Here is a 16,652-nt window from a genome sequence, read left to right as displayed (position 1 = left end):
AATATCTCCATCCGGCCGGGGAATCGAACCCCGGTCCTCTGGCTTATGAAGCCAGCTCTCTAACCACTGAGCTACCGGGTGTGTGTGTGTAAATTCACTGTATGATCTGCTGCAGTCTCTGACGAGACAGCCAGACGTTACCCTACGGAACGAGCTCAGAGCTCATTATTTCCGATCTTCGGATAGGCCTGAGACCAGGCACACACCACATACCGGGACAACAAGGTCACAACTCCTCGATTTACATCCCGTATCTACTCACTGCTAGGTGAACAGGGGCTACACGTGAAAGGAGACACACCCAAATATCTCCACCCGGCCGGGGAATCGAACCCCGGTCCTCTGGCTTGTGAAGCCAGCGCTCTAACCACTGAGCTACCGGGCCGTGTGTGTGTGTGTGTGTGTGTGTAGTGGTAAAAACAACAGCAGCAACAACAACAACAACAACAACAACAACAGAACACACCAAAAAGTATGGAAGAACTGTTAAATAGTAAATTCTAGGAGGTCTTTACTAAGGAATCCAAATTTGAAAGACCACAGGGTAATAGAGAGACTGTCTATATGAAAGAGATTAAAGTAACCAAGCTTGAAATAAAAGAGTTGATGACGGAATTAGATGAGGAGAAGGTAATGGGACCGGATGAAGTCTCAGGCAGAATGTTAAAAGAATGTACAGAAGAACTAGCAAGTCCTATATACATCATAAAATGCTCAATAGAAAATTAAACAGTACCAGTTGAATGGAAAAAGAGCTGAGGTGGTTCCCATGTATAAGAAAGGAAGGAAGGAAGAACCTTTAAATTACAGACTGGTATCACTAACTAGTGTAATATGCAAGATGCGTGAAACAGTAATAAAGAATCAATGGATTGAGTTTCTTGAAGACAACAAATTATTATCAAATAGCCAATTTGGTTTTAGAAAAAGACGGTCGTGTGTAACAAGTTTATTGAGTTTCTATTCTAGAATAGTTGATTGAGTACAAGAGAGAGAGGGATGGGTTGACTGTATTTGTTTTGATTTAAAAAAAAGGCGTTTGATAAAGTGCCACATGAAAGATTACTATGGAAGTTAGAGGACAAGGGTGGCTTAAAAGGAAGCACATTGAGATGGATGGAAAATTACTTGAGGGGGTAGTTAAAGATATGAAGTCCAAGTGGAGAGCAGTAGACAGCGGAGTGCCACAGGGGTCAGTATTGGCACCAATACTTTTCCTCATATATATAAACGACATGCCAGAAGGAGTGAACAGCTACATAAATCTGTTTGCGGACGATGCGAAACTGTGCAGAGTCATGAAACAAAAAGAGGATTGTGAATTACTGCAGGAAGACTTAAACAAGATCTGGAAATGGAGTAAAAAATGGGAGATGGAATTCAATGTGAACAAAAGCCATTTCATGGAAATGGGAAAAAGTGAAAGACGACCAATGGGAATCTATATGATGGGAGATGGAGTAGAACTAGAAAAAGTAAAAAAGGGAAAGGACTTGGGAGTGACGATGGAAGAAAACACTCAATCGGTAAGCCATATTGATAGAATTTTCAGAGAGACATATAATTTGCTAAGGAATATTGGATTAGCATTTCACTACATGGACAAAGAAATGATGAAGAAGTTGATAAGTACTAAAATAAGACCCAGATTGGAATATGCAGGAGTTGTGTGGACCCCCTATAAAAAGAAACACATAAAGAAATTGGAGAGACTACAAAAAATGGATACAAGAATGGTTCCAGAATTTAAGGGGATGACATATGAGGAGAGACTAAAAGCTATGGACCTACCAACCCTGGAACAGAGAAGAGAGAGAGGGCATCTAATACAAGTTTATAAATTGATCAACAGAATGGATCAAGTGAATAATGAGAAACTAATCCTTAGAGAAGAATATAGGACACTAGAAGCACAAGATCGCATAGTAAGAAACTGAGGAAGGGAAGATGTCTGAGAGATGTTAAAAAATATAGTTTCCGCAAAGATGTGTTGAGACTTGGAACAGTTTGAGTGAGGAAGTGGCATCAGCAACAAGTGTGCATAGTTGTAAAGAAAAATTGGATAAGTGTAGATATGGAGATGGGGCCACACGAGCATAAAAGCCCAGCAGGCCCTGTAAAACTACAACTAGATAAATACACACACACACACACACCAAGATTGGAATATGCTGTAGTGGTTTGGTCCCCTTATAAAAAGAAGCATATAAGGAAGTTGGAGAGATTGCAGAGAATGGCAACAAAAATGGTTCCGGAATTGGCAGAAATGATCTATGAGGAGAGATTAAAAGAAATGAATTTGCCTACCTTGGAACAAAGAAGAGAAAGAGGAGATTTAATACAGGTTTATAAACTGTTGAATGGACTGGATGAAGTGGATAATGAGCAAATGATGATGAGAGAGGAAAACTTAAGTAGAACTACAAGATTGCATAGTAAAAAGATAGCCAAGGAATATGTTTGAAGGATGTGAAAAAATATAGTTTCCCACAAAGATGTGTGGAGGTGTGGAATGGTTTGAGTGAGGAGGTGGTGTCAGCAAGGAGTGTGCATAGTTTTAAAGGAAAGTTGGATGTGTGTAGATATGGAGACGGGGCCACACGAGTATGATACCCAGGCCCTGTAAAATTACAACTAGGTGAATACAACTAGGTGAATACACACACACACACACACATTTGTGTGTTTTGTCTAAGTGTAATGGGAGGTTTAGGCAGTAGTGGCAGTAGGAGTTGGCCTTGTCTTTGTATTTAGTAATAAGTATCATACCTCACATAAACCTAGCTTTCCAGTGTATATTCAAATGAAATTGTTTAACGTGATGGTTGTACTATCTGTACTTACATACAATGGTGAAATCTGGGATGATGATATTACATGGGTAGTAGAATTACTGCACATGAAGTTTCTGAGTTACGTTTTGTATGTACGTACTACTAGGTAGATAGATGCACTACCTAGCATGGACTTATTACCTATAAGAACTATGTGTCTTACGACATATGTTTTCGTGCAAATATAAAAGTATGAAACATATCCCTTCTGATTATAAAACACTTATACCAGACACATACACACCCTTACGTACATTACAAGTGCTTCGTAGATTGTAGAACTCGATGCACTGATTTGATTTTCCCTCTTCCCTCTACCAATCCCAGAGGTCGCGAAACATAATATATTCAGTACTAACTTTTTAACTTGTATAAGATTATACGTTTATGTTATTGATCCAACTGTAAATTTGAAAATAATTTCTATCTATAAAAATGCTTGGTAGAAATATCAATAGGTGCATAACTGTGAAATTCAATTCAGTTTTTTACATATATTCATTTGTACATACGCATAGCTCTAAAACAATTAAAATGGATATTGTGCTAATAATAAAGCCAAATTCTTGGTAATAACCTTTCGGTTGCTCACATAGAAAAGGTAGTTTTCGTATTAAGAATAATACCGCGTACTCTCACTCGCGCTCTCTTATCTCTCTCCGTTAGCGACCACCATCCTCGACATGTCAGGCAGAGAAGGTACCTATATCAATAATGAAGTAAATCATTACTGATGATATCCAAGCCACCTTTTAGGAGTGTACTCATAGCTGGTGTGTTTCTTTCTTTCCAGGAGGCAAGAAGAAGCCCCTGAAGGCTCCTAAGAAGCAGAACTCAGACATGGATGATGTGAGTGTGCCTCGTCATGGAACTGTTCCAAATATTGACTTAGGGTCCCTGGTGACCACGAGGATTTATCTCTTAGCTGTTATTATTATTATTATTATTATTATTATTCGTCGTTTCTTTCCAGGACGAGAAGGCGTTTAAACAGAAACAGAAGGAGGAAAACAAAAAGATGGAAGAAATGAGGAAGCGAGCTTCTGCAGGAGGTCCTTTAGGTGAGACAAGCTTCTCTTCTTATTTTTTCACCATGAAACTACATAGTTGTAGAGCAGTTTTGGGATATATATATATATATATATATATATATATATATATATATATATATATATATATATATATTACAATAACATGAACGGTTCACTTCTACATGAAATAATTTTTTCTGGTAGATTACGACCTATTTTGAATGAATATGCACTTCGTTTCTGTTACAGTTCCATAGTTTTTGTTAACCTCGCTCCCACTCTGGCTCTTACAGAAATACGATTTTGCAGTAAAACGAACCAATTTTTTTTTTTTTTGGTAAGATTTCAACCTGTTTTTAATAAATATGCACTTTCTTTTTGCTGCGAAACAGTAGTTATTATTATTTATTTATTATTTTTTTTTTTACCACCCCCTCCTCCACCAGTCTGTTGTGGATATGCGAATTTCCGGTAAAACAGTATATTTTTACTTTTTTTTTCAATGAATATGCACTAACCTAATCTAACCCAAACCAAACCTAACCTAACCTAATCTAATCTAATCTAAACCTAACCTAACCTCACCTAATCTAACCTTACCTAACCTAACCTCACCTCACCTCACCTCACCTCACCTCACCTCACTAACCAAAATCTAACCCAACTTAACCCAACCTAACCTAACTACAATGGCTAAGATATGCATAGAAAATCATTACCTTATTGGTGGTCCAGTCCTTCCTCATTGCTGGAGATGTCGCTGAGAGAAGATGGGTGTCGCAGTTGGCTGCTTACACTTTTCTCGTCATTTAAAAAAAACTGGTGAATAGCAAGGAAGTAGTGCACGCTACACCCAACACATGGTGACATCTTCCTAAGACTGATTCAAATATTTCAAATTGAACCGCTTCTCTTGCCACACATTGAAGTGCGACATTATGATTTGCTGAATAAATTCAAAAATTTTTTTTTTTTTTTTCTCATTATTGGCTACTGGTTTCATGTTGAAACAAAAGAACCAATCACCGTTATAATATATTGCACTTGCGCAGATAATGTAAGATACACACACACCAAAACGGCGTTCCTCAGTGCCTGCATGTCCATCGTACATGGTGGTGTGTCGCCTCCCACCATTGATACAGCAGTGAGTTTAATCTTTAAAAAAGTTGATAAATAACAATTTACGACAGGTATGTATGGTTTCAAATTGATCAGAAGGACAAAGTCTTTAAGATGAGAATAATGAAAGCCAACTTGCTGTTCATGTTAAAGTAAAATAATACACACACACACACACACATATATATATATATATATATATATATATATATATATATATATATATATATATATAGACACACACACCATATAGAAATCGAAATTAAGGATAATATGGAGATAGCCATAGCTTTTCCCTAGGATTAATCTGCAGAATTGATCCTTGTACCCTGTGCACATCACAGTTATATACTTAGGTAGTGTTTTTACTGTATTATATGTCTGAGAAGGTTTATATCCATGGAAGTTTAGCCAAATGTCTGGGACAAATGTTTTGGCACCTCCCTCTTAAAAGAAATCACGTCTTAGGAAGATGGAAATATAGAAACAGGCAGGGAGTTCAAGAGTTTACCAGTGAAAGGTATGAATGATTGAGAGCACTGGTTAACTCTTGCATTAGAAAGTTGACAGAATAAGAGTGAGAGTAAGAAGAAAGCCTTTTTGCAGCAAGGCTGCAGGAGAAGGAGAGGCATGGAGTTAGCAAGATCAGAAGAACAGTTAGCATGAAAATAGCAATATAAGATAGCAAGAGATGCAACATTTTGTAGGTAAGAAAGGGTATGAAGACAGTCAGTTAGAGGAGGGAAGTTAATGAGACAAATAGTTTTGGATTATGAGTAAAGGAAAGACCAAGTGGAGAAGATAGAGACCACTGAATGTCATTGAAGAAGAAGGGAACATTGTCTGGAAGGTTGTGGCAAGTTGATAGATGGAGGCATTGAGTTTTTGAGGCATTGAACACTAAGTTTTCTCTGCCCCAATCAAAAATTTTAGAAAGATCAGATGTCAGGTGCTCTGTGGCATTTCTGCATGATCTGTTGACTTCCTGAAAAGTTGGTTGTCTCTAATGGATGTGGAAAGATGTAGGATGGTATCATCAGCATAAGAGTGGATAGGGCAAGAAGTTTGGTTAAGAAGATTATTTATGAATAATAGAAAGAGAGTGGGTGACAGAACAGAACTTTGAGGAACCCCACTGTTAATAGATTTAGAACAACAGTGGTCGTCTACCACAGTTGCAATAGAGCAGTTGGAAAGGAAACTTTAGATAAAGTTGCAGAGAGAAAAATAGACACTGTAGGTAGGCAGTTTTGAAATTAAAGCTTTGTGCCAGACTCACTCAAGTGCTTTGGATGTGTCTAACCCAACAACAAAAGTTTCACCAAAATTTCTAAAAGGTGATAATCAGGACACAACAAGGAAATCCAGAAGATCACCAGTAGAGTGGCCTTGATGGAAACCATACTGGCATCAGATGGGAGATTGTGAAGTGACAGATGTTTGAGAATCTTTTTAATGAGGATACATTAAAAAATTTAGAGCCGCTGTGGTACAGTGGAACCATGTGTACTTTGGGATCCGAGGGGTCTCCAAGCGCACGGGTTCAAATCCTGCCCACAGTCCAAGTGTAGGTTGGGCTTCCTCACTCGGGGCAACGGTTTCCTAGCGGGTGGGCTTTGAGATAGGAGGTACCCCCATAAATTCCTGTGAAAAGCCCACATGGTATAAGAAAAAAAAAATTTTAAGCTATAGGGCGGTAGTTTGAGGGAATAGAAAGATCACCCTTTTTTAGGAACAGGCTGATTGTAGGCAAACTTCCAGCAAGAAGGAAAGGTAGAAGTCAATTGACAGAGTTGGAAGAGTGTGGCCAGGCAAGATGCAGGCACGGAAGCAAAGTTTTTAGATCCCATCAGGTCCGTAAGCCTTCCAAGGTTATAGGCCAGCAGTGGTATGGAAAACATCATTACAAAGAACTTTAATTGAAGGTATGAAATAGTTAGAGAGAGGGACAAGCCCAGATTCATCCCAGGTTGTTTGTCAAAGGTTTGAAAAAGAGAGTTCAGCTTTAGAAACAGATGAGATTGCAGTGATGCCTTCAGGATTAAGTAAAGCCTGTAACTCACGGTCTCTCTTTTCCTGTGATATCCTGTTATGTGTTTGCATGCTTGATGATACATCACAGGCAATAATGTAGCAGTTTAACCCACTACAGGGGTGATAGCTTAGCTGCGCGAGCGGTCACAAACATATCAGAAGCTCAGTGTGGATGTGAACAGATGGAGCACAACACAACACCAGGAGTGCCACACAAACATTTGCTGATGCTTTACATTTATGTATTTATCCTTTTATTTTATTTTTCACTTAACAACATGGGCTGATATGCCATAGAACCACACAACTAATTCACAAACTAACCTAACTGATCCTAATGGGTGACACCCAGCCTGGTGTACCTACCCCAGCACAACCTGGATTTACCCAAGGAAGGTCAAATTGATCTCAGCAATGAGTGAAACCCTAACCCTAACACCTAACTCATCATATGCTTGGCACTATGAGTTTTCTCCCCACACTTCTTCCTCTCGTGAAACAAATCATATGTTAGTCCATTTCTGCCACTTCATCAGGGTTTTACAGTCACAGTTTTATTCTGACACATCCTAAGAATGCATGTATACAGGCAACCCCTGCTAAACGAACAGATTACTTTCCTAAAAAAAGCGAACCAATTATAACAAGTTTAACCCCTGACTTGAGCTTCTATTGAGAGTAAACAAAGCGAGAGTGCATCATAGTACAGTAAAAAGTTTAATGAAAGTAAAAATGATGAAGTTAAACATTTAAGCAGTTTAATTTAAGTCTAAGTGATTATAATATACACTAATGTTTGTATGTAAGTAACTTTATAATGTTGATGATCTTAAATTAATGAAGGGAGGGAGAGTGGAGCAGGAAAAACACTAGCTGGCAACCTGTGAAATGTAAACAAAGGATGCATCATTGTACCATATTTCCACAAGGCTTTCCATTTTATCCATTGCAGAGTCACGAGTTCAGATGGTTCTTTTAGCTTGCAAGGAAGATATGGTCTCAACAACCTTCTTAATAGAGTCTGCTGACATGAAAATAGTTAGAGACAGTAGATGGTGGCGAGCAATGCTATTAGTTTTCTCGCCTCTTGTGTCTGTGAATAATATCCAGCTTCACTTAGAGAGTAAGAGACTCCCTGGTCTTCTTAGCAACACTCGGCAACATTGTAGGGCTGGTTGTAGGGCGTTTTGGTGACGTTGAGCGTAATATGACGAGCTGGTGCTGGACCCTGTATTGGTTAAAATTTCGTTAAAGTGAGTTTGGTGTTCGTTATACGAGCAGATGGTAGTAAAAGGAAACATTCATTGTAGCGAAATTTCATTGTGAACGTTCGTTAAGCAGGAGTTACCTGTATTTCTAAAACATGATACCGGGCGAGAAGGTAGATTCTATCCGGGTTAGCAGACCAGAATGTAAATGTGGCTGGTATAGAAGGCAGCTGGGTAATGGCAGATCGGTGTTGGGGCTCTTTCCATATTGAGTAGAAACGAAGCTGCCATGTAGCAGTTATGCACTAAAGGCACATGCTCGAGATAGATATCAAGTCCAAGGGAGGTTCAAAATGCTTCTTGTGACATTCTGTACTGTTTGTGTCTTTACTATAATAGCATATGGCATCTCAAGAAAGATGACAACAATGCCACACACTGCAGCTGAACAACAAAACAAACAGCAGAAGTGAAATCTTCAAGCATGGATGCCATTAACCAAACTATTTCAGCAGTGGGAGTCTGTGTACAAGCATGGATGCCATTAACCAAACTATTTCAGCAGTGGGAGTCTGTGTACTTGCTTTGCAAGAAGAATGAGCAAAGCAGCAGAGGAAGAAGAAGACACGAAAATGGTTAGCTAGAGAAAGAGGCAGCCAGTATGGCAGGTTGCTCATAAAGCTTTCCCTAGATGATTAGGAAGTACAATTGGGATTCAAGCTATTCCACACGGGTGGCTATTCCTGAACTAAGTCAATCAAGGTGTGTTTTGCCTGTCTTCCCTATGTAATTTGAGTCATAATGGTTGATAATGCAGCAGTAGATGATCTCTTGGTTTGATTCGAAGTAGTACTGCCATGTCAGGAGAAAGCAGAATGTAAACAACCAACAAGATCAAATCAATGTTCCATGCTCATATTAGCAGTTAAAATTGGTATATATACACTCGACCCTCGAAACAATGGACAAATGCGTGCACGACCTTGTCCGTAGATTGCAAAAGTTTGTTCTTTTGCAAAAGTACGTAAAAAACTGTATAAAATGTACATAAAATACGTAAAGTTTTCTAATTTTCGTATTAGTTCAAGCTTAGCAGCCACTGGAAGAGCCTTTCGATTACGCTTCACTGGTTTACTAGGTTTAGGATGCATTTTGGATAGGTTAAGCACTTGTGGGAAGGGTACAAATGCATAAAAAAGCCGTGGTAAGCACTGGACAATGTTCGCTGTTGGTTGAAAACGCATGGACTGAAGATTAAACATGGCGGCCAACAGCTGATGACATGACTGACCCGCCACCTACCGGACAATAATTTGCCGGGAACGGACAATCGCGCACATTTTAATATTCGTCCGTAGATTAAACCGGACTCCAGAATTGGTCTGTAGTTTCTGAAATCCGTTGATGGGAGGTCCATTGTTTCGAGGGTCGAGTGTACTATATAAGATGAAGGGATAAGATTTTTATAATCTAGTAATGATACCTAACACCAATTAAATGATAATATACTACAGTATTATATGTGATACAGTATATTCACTATATACTTTCAACCACTTTTTCTCAATCATAGGAAATCTGCAAGAGTTTTCAATAGTTTCCGTGGACGCCACGTTGATTGAAATCTCCCTTCTCCTGCGACATCTCATACATCTCATAAAAAATGGTGTCACATGACACAATATCGCAAGAAAAGTGCCTGTGTGATACCAGCTTAAAGGAGAGAAACATGAAGGAATAAAGTTATTGGAGATCCCATAAATTTTGGAAATTTCAAAGATTTTGACACATTATCTTCCTATTTATGAAGGAGTGATTGGCAAGTTTTTTTAATTAAAAAAATTTGGTCTATTTGGCTTTCACAACATGTCCCCAAGTTTAATGATGTTAGGGAGGGAGCTGGTGGCAAAAAGAGGAGGCATTATTCTGTAGTTTTACATTTTCTTCCTGCATGCTAGTTATTATTGCCTCTTACTGATGGTTTTGAAAATCACTACTGCACCAGAAGCAGAGTTAAGTTAGGGTAAGGTGAAGTTTGTTTTTGTTTAGCTAGTCAAGAAAAATAAAAATAGACAAAATTTTGCATTTCCTTCAAACAGTAAGGAAACTGACAGCCACATTTGGCAAAAGAATGACCTGTTGTAATTATATATATATATATATATATATATATATATATATATATATATATATATATATATATATATATATATATATTTATTTATTTATTTATTTATATATATATATATATATATATATATATATATATATATATATATATATATATATATATATATATATATATATATATATATATATATATATATATATATATATATATATATATATATATATATATATAGTCAGCATCCAGGCACATTGTTTTTGCTTCATAATGCTTGAAAAATATTGAGAATATTTAGTTTTATATTATTTATTTTACCTTTAATGCTTTGTTGGGTTGCCTTTCCTCTTAAGACAACTCTGAAAATGCTTTGGAAAAGACAAATTAGGTTTTGTATTAGGGAAGGTTCCAGGTTTCCCCAGATGTCATGAATATGGGTGATGAGCTTATCTGTTATGGAGGTGTCACAGCCCTACAATCAGTATTTCAGCAACCTCTAGATGTTCTCAATAGGGCTAAAATCAGTTCTATTACTTGGCTGATCTTTCATGTAGTCAATGTCAATCCATTCTAAACAATTTTTAATGAGTTCGGCAGTGTGAGCCGGTGCACCTTCTTGCATGAATGTAGTGGTGCCTGACACTAACGGACCCCTTGGTAGCGAATTTTGTTCAATAACAGATTGGTCAGTTACTAACCAATCATGGGGAATCATAATGGGATTTTTTCTTTTCTATAAATCCATAGTTCCTGCATGGTCTTGCAGATGAATACAAATGATATGATAAACAAGCCAAAATAAAGGCTTTTATTTACCTAGTTGTATTGAACCAGGGCTCATAGTGTCCTGTCTCCATATCTCCATTTATCTAATTTTTCCTTAAAGTTATGCACATTATGTGCTATAACTTCATTATCCAATGCATTCCATTTTTCCACCATTCTGTGTGGAAAACTGTATTTTCCAATATCCTTCACACACTGCCTCATCCTGATCTTTTCATGTCCTCTTGTCCTTCCATCTTCTTCTGTCAACAGCACCAGGTCTTCTTTGTCTATCTTTTCAATATCATTTACTATCTTGTACATTGTTATTAGGTCCCCACATTCTCTTCTATCTTGTAAGGTTAGCAGTCCCATTTCCTTCAGTTGTTCTTCATATGTGAGGTCCTTTAATTCCGGAACCATCTTTGTAGCAATCTTCTGTATCCTTTCCAGTTTTCTTATATCCTTTTTAGAGCTCGAAGACCATACCACTGCTGCATATTCCACCCTTGGGTGTATCATGCTTGTGATGATTTTTTTCATCATATCTTTATCCATTCACTTGGTGAATTAATTAGTCTGGCGAAACTACCGCCAAATACGAATTTCGCCAAGCACAAGTTCTTTATACCAAATAAATTGCCTAGAAAATGCCTCAGTCAGTCTTTGGTCATTGCCAAAGTCTCTCTTTTGACCCCTAAAATATCATCTTTCGAGCTGAAAAATCTTTTTCCTTCACATATTAGAACACATGTACAAAACAGACCAATAAACAATAAATAAAGCTAATAAGACATGATATAAAGGCTATAACTCCCGCTTTTCCATCCGTTTCCCTCGCCCACTTTCGTCCTTGCCGCCACCACCATTGTCCTTACCCTAACTGGTACCACCTGTTGCGCTGGTAGAGGCCATGTTAGTGGTAAATCACCACAATTCATTCCCACGCTAGCAGAACAGAGGGTAGCACAAACAAAATGGTTGAAGGGGACTCTCACACTGCTTTCTGATAGGTTTAGAGAGAGGTCTGACGTCACCGGAGAGCCGCGTGGTTTGCCGTGCGGCTACCAAGTTTAAATTCAAATCGCCAAGCATGTACTCGGTGCTCCATGGCCACCCTACCGCCAAAAGTGAATTTTGCCAAGATGAGATTCGCCAAGTGTGGGGGCTTACTGTAATGAAATGCCACTCTTATATTAGTCAACATTTTATATGATAGTCCAAATATCTTGCTTATGTGTTTTTAAGGGTTCAAATTTTCCTGTATGATCACTCTCAGATCTTTTTTCCTCTTTAGTCTTCATTATTTGTTCCTCTCCCATCAAATAGTTCCATACCGGTCTTCTCTTACTCTTTCCTAGTTCCATTATGTGACATTTCTTGGCATTAAACTCCAATTTCCACTTCCTGCTCCACTCAGAGATCTTATTTATATCTTCTTGCAACAGCAGACAGTCCTCTCTGGTTTTGATAACTCTTAGCAGCTTTGCATCATTAGCGGATAAATTTATATAACTTTATCACTTTAAACACTTTAAACACTTTATTATGTTTACCATTTGTTTACAGATTGTGAATAACAAATAAATTACATAAGACAAACAGCCCTTTGCAAGTAAAAACTTTATGGGCAAAAAAAAAAAAAAAAAAAAAAATATATATATATATATATATATATATATATATATATATATATATATATATATATATATATATATATATATATAACATTTCAAACAAAAGCAAAATAGAAAACACTGAATTAAACAAAGAGAACAGTATTAACTAAAACATTGAAAAGAAGAGGGAGAGAAAAGGAAAAGATATTAAGAGAAAATACATTTACCTGATCTCACCTATGTTTGCTATGTGTAAGTGTTAGAAGACTCACTTACAATAGTGACAAAGTTAATCATATAAATAAAAATAATAATTATAATAATAATAACAATAATAATATGATAACAATAATAATACAGTAATAAAAAGAACATAAGGACACAAGGATAACAATAATAGTAATAATAATAATAATAATGATGATATCAATAATAATGATAATAATAATTATAATAGTAATGAAGATAATAATAAGAACAGAATTTAGTGACAAACTGTAAAATTTAGTGATGAAAATAGTAGTAATAAAGAAAATAATAGTAGGGATAATAATAATAATAATAATAGTAATAATAATAATATTAACACTAATAATGGGTAATAATGATAATAATAATAGGCAACAATAATAATAATAATAAATAATAATAATAATAGTAGTAATAATAATAAAGATGATATTAATAATGCTAATAAAGTGGTAACATATTCTTTCAAGAGAAATAATGACAGCTGAATGTGAATGTCGTTTACATAAATCTGAAACATAATGGGGGCTAACGTTGATCCTTGTTGCACTCTGCTAGTGACCTTACCCCAAGATGAGTATATACAGTGATCCCTCGTATATCGTGGTTAACCAGAAGCCCCTGCGAAAGGTGAAAAACCGCGAAGTAGGATTTGCCCCCTGTAGGAATTTTGGTGTATGTGTATGTGGGTACCAGAATGTTTAAAATATGTAAATAGTATTTATATTTTACATATACAGTATTTTACTTAAATCTATTTAATTATAAAACCTTATACAGTAATTATACATTTACTACTTTACATATACAGTATTTTACTTAAATCTATTTAATTATAAAACCTTATACAGTAATTATTAGGGATGCACCGGAACCACTATAACAAGTTCCGGCCGGAACCGGAACTAGAAATCATATTCAGTACCAAACAAAATAGTATTATATTATATATATATATATATATATATATATATATATATATATATATATATATATATATATATATATATATATATATATATATATATATATACATACATGTGCAAAGAAAATTTTGTCGATCAATTATTTGTTTTATGGTTCGGTTCCGGCGGTTATTTCATGACAGTTCCGGCGGAACGGAACTTGTTAATTTGAGGTTCGGCCGGAAGTAACCGGCCGGAACCAAGTACCGGTGCACCTCTAGTAATTATACATTTACTCTCTCTCTCTCTCTCTCTCTCTCTCTCTCTCTCTCTCTCTCTCTCTCTCTCTCTCTCTCTCTCTCTCTCAGACACACACACACACACACACACACACAAAAAAAAAATAAATAAATAATAAATAAATAAAGGAGGTGGTGGTATAATGGTTCTTACTAAGGAAGATCTGATAGTGAAGGAGGTGAACTATAGTAAGAGAAATGAGGAAGTGATAAGTATGCTTATAACAGATGGCAAGAGGGACATTAATATTATAACAGTATACATACCACCCAGAACCAGTGCTTGGGAATATGAACAGTACCAAATGGTGATGAGAAATACTCTAGGCAGAATGAAGCAAGAACTCATCAGAAAGGATAGAGTGATGATAGTTGGAGACTTTAATTGTAAAGAAATAGTGTGTGAAGACTACGAAGTGGTGAACGGTGGTGAGTGGGCAGAGTAATTGTTAAAGGTAGCAACAAATAACTTGATGACATAGTGGGTGAGATCACCAACAAGGTGCTGGGGACAAGATGTTGCAGCAAGGTTGGATTTGGTATTTACCAGGGGAATCTCTCTAAAAGAGGAAATTGAACATAAATGTCCCTTGGGGAGAAGCGATCTTGATGTCCTAAGCTTTGAGCTGGATACGGAATTAAGCACGAATAAGATTGTGGAACGCATGGAGGAAAAATTAAATTATATTAGGGCAAATTATAACCATATAAGGGAGTTTTTTAATGAAATTGACTGGTTCGTGGTATACCGGGAAAGGGATATGCAATTGAAATACGATAAATTTATGGATTTGTATAACTCTGCTGTGAAAAAGTTTGTGCCATATTACAGAAAGAGGACTTTAAATAATAAACAGTGGTTTAATAGAAATTGTGAAGAAGCAAAAAAGAACAAAGAAAAGGCATGGAAGAAACTTAAGAAAAACAGTGATGTATTATCAAGAGAAGTTTACAAAACAGCAAGGAATAGATATGTTGAAGTAAGGAGAACAGCACAGAAGGAATATGAACAGAGGGTGGTGGAAAACTGTGATAGTGACCCAAAAATGTTTTACAAATTCATAAATGGAAAACTAAATATAAGGGAGGCAATAGTAAAGGTAAAAAACGGGGAAGAAGTACATGAGGATGCTGGAGATATAGCTGAAATTTTGAACGACAACTTTTGCGAAGTGTTTACAAAGGAGGAGCATTTTATGGGAGGAAGACCTACAGAAATAAAGCAAATGCAGGACATCATCTGGGAGGTTGCTAAATGAATGTAAGGATCAATTGTAGAACCCCGTATTTGATATTGTGGAAACCTCCATACGAACAGGATTAGTCCCGAAAGAGTGGAAAAGAGCTGACATTGTGCCTATATATAAGAATGGTAGTAGAATGGAACCGCTAAATTATAGACCAGTATCGTTGACTAGTATATTGTGCAAGGTATGTGAAGAAGTAATTAAAGCTAAGTGGAGTGAGTATCTAGAAAGTGAAAACATTCTGAGTGAAAGACAGTTTGGTTTCAGAAAAGGAAGATCGTGCATATCCAATTTATTGTTTTTATTCAAGAGTGACTGACATACTACAACATAGAGAGGGATGGGTGGATGCTATCTACCTGGACATGAGAAAGGCCTTTGATAAAGTACCACACAATAGACTGATGTGGAAACTAAAGAAGATTGGAGGAGTAAATGATAAACTAGCAAAGTGAATGGAAAATTACTTAATGGTAAGAGAAATGAGAACAGTGGTGAGAGGAAAGAAGTCCGAGTGGAAGAAGGTAACCAGTGGAGTTCCACAAGGGGCAGTGCTTGGTCCCATCATGTTTTTGATTTATGTTAATGATATGTCAGTAGGAATTGACAGTTACATGAACATGTTTGCGGATGATACTAAAATTATGAAGAGAGTAAAGAATGTGGAAGATTGTAACAAGTTACAGGAAGATCTTGATAAAATATATGAGTGGAGTAAGGAGTGGCAGATGGAATTTAATATAGACAAGACCCATGTTATGAAAATGGGAAGAAGTAGATACAGACCAAACTTGGGATTACAGGCTGGGTGATGAGAAAATTAAAGAGACCAATGAGGAGAAAGACTTAGAGTAACCGTGCAAAACACTTTGTCACCGGAGAAACACATTAACAAGATTTTTTGGAAAACATATAACATGCTTCAAAATATTGGCCTTGCATTCCACTACCTTGATGAAGAAGATATTATGTACCTTAATAAGACCCCAGTTAGAATATGCAGCTTGCATCTGGTCACCGCATATGAAGAAAAATGTGAAGAAGGTAGAAAGGGTACAGAGGCTGGCAACAAGGATGGTACCAGGACTCAGGGAGTTAGACTATGAGGAAAGACTGAGGAAGCTGGGGCTGACCACATTAGAAGAGAGAAGAACAAGAGGAGACATGATAACTATGTATTAATTGGTGAACAAGATTGACATACTGGACAGAGA

At 36.7% G+C, this 16,652-nt stretch overlaps 1 protein-coding gene across 4 annotated transcripts in view; it reads left to right on the top strand.

Moving 5' to 3' along the window:
- Positions 1-3,430: 3,430 nt before the first annotated feature.
- The window catches only part of LOC123519810, a 31,333-nt gene continuing 18,111 nt past the window's right edge, over positions 3,431-16,652 (top strand). For 2 of the 4 annotated variants that reach the window (XR_006679097.1, XM_045281327.1), the window contains exons 1-3: positions 3,431-3,533; positions 3,628-3,683; positions 3,808-3,895. Coding sequence is in view for 1 of the 4 variants with exons in the window: in XM_045281327.1 (XP_045137262.1) it covers positions 3,518-3,533; positions 3,628-3,683; positions 3,808-3,895 (160 nt within the window). In the remaining 3 variants the exon portion in view is untranslated. Of the gene's footprint in view, positions 3,534-3,627; positions 3,684-3,807; positions 3,896-8,791; positions 8,814-16,652 lie in introns of those variants that run through there. The other 2 variants (XR_006679098.1, XR_006679096.1) reach the window with 2 other exon arrangements.

The sequence above is a fragment of the Portunus trituberculatus genome, chromosome 46 (genome assembly GCF_017591435.1).
Source record: "Portunus trituberculatus isolate SZX2019 chromosome 46, ASM1759143v1, whole genome shotgun sequence".
Lineage (NCBI taxonomy): Eukaryota > Metazoa > Arthropoda > Malacostraca > Decapoda > Portunidae > Portunus > Portunus trituberculatus.
Note: the sequence above shows the minus strand (reverse complement) of the source record. Positions and strands in the feature narration are given on the sequence as shown.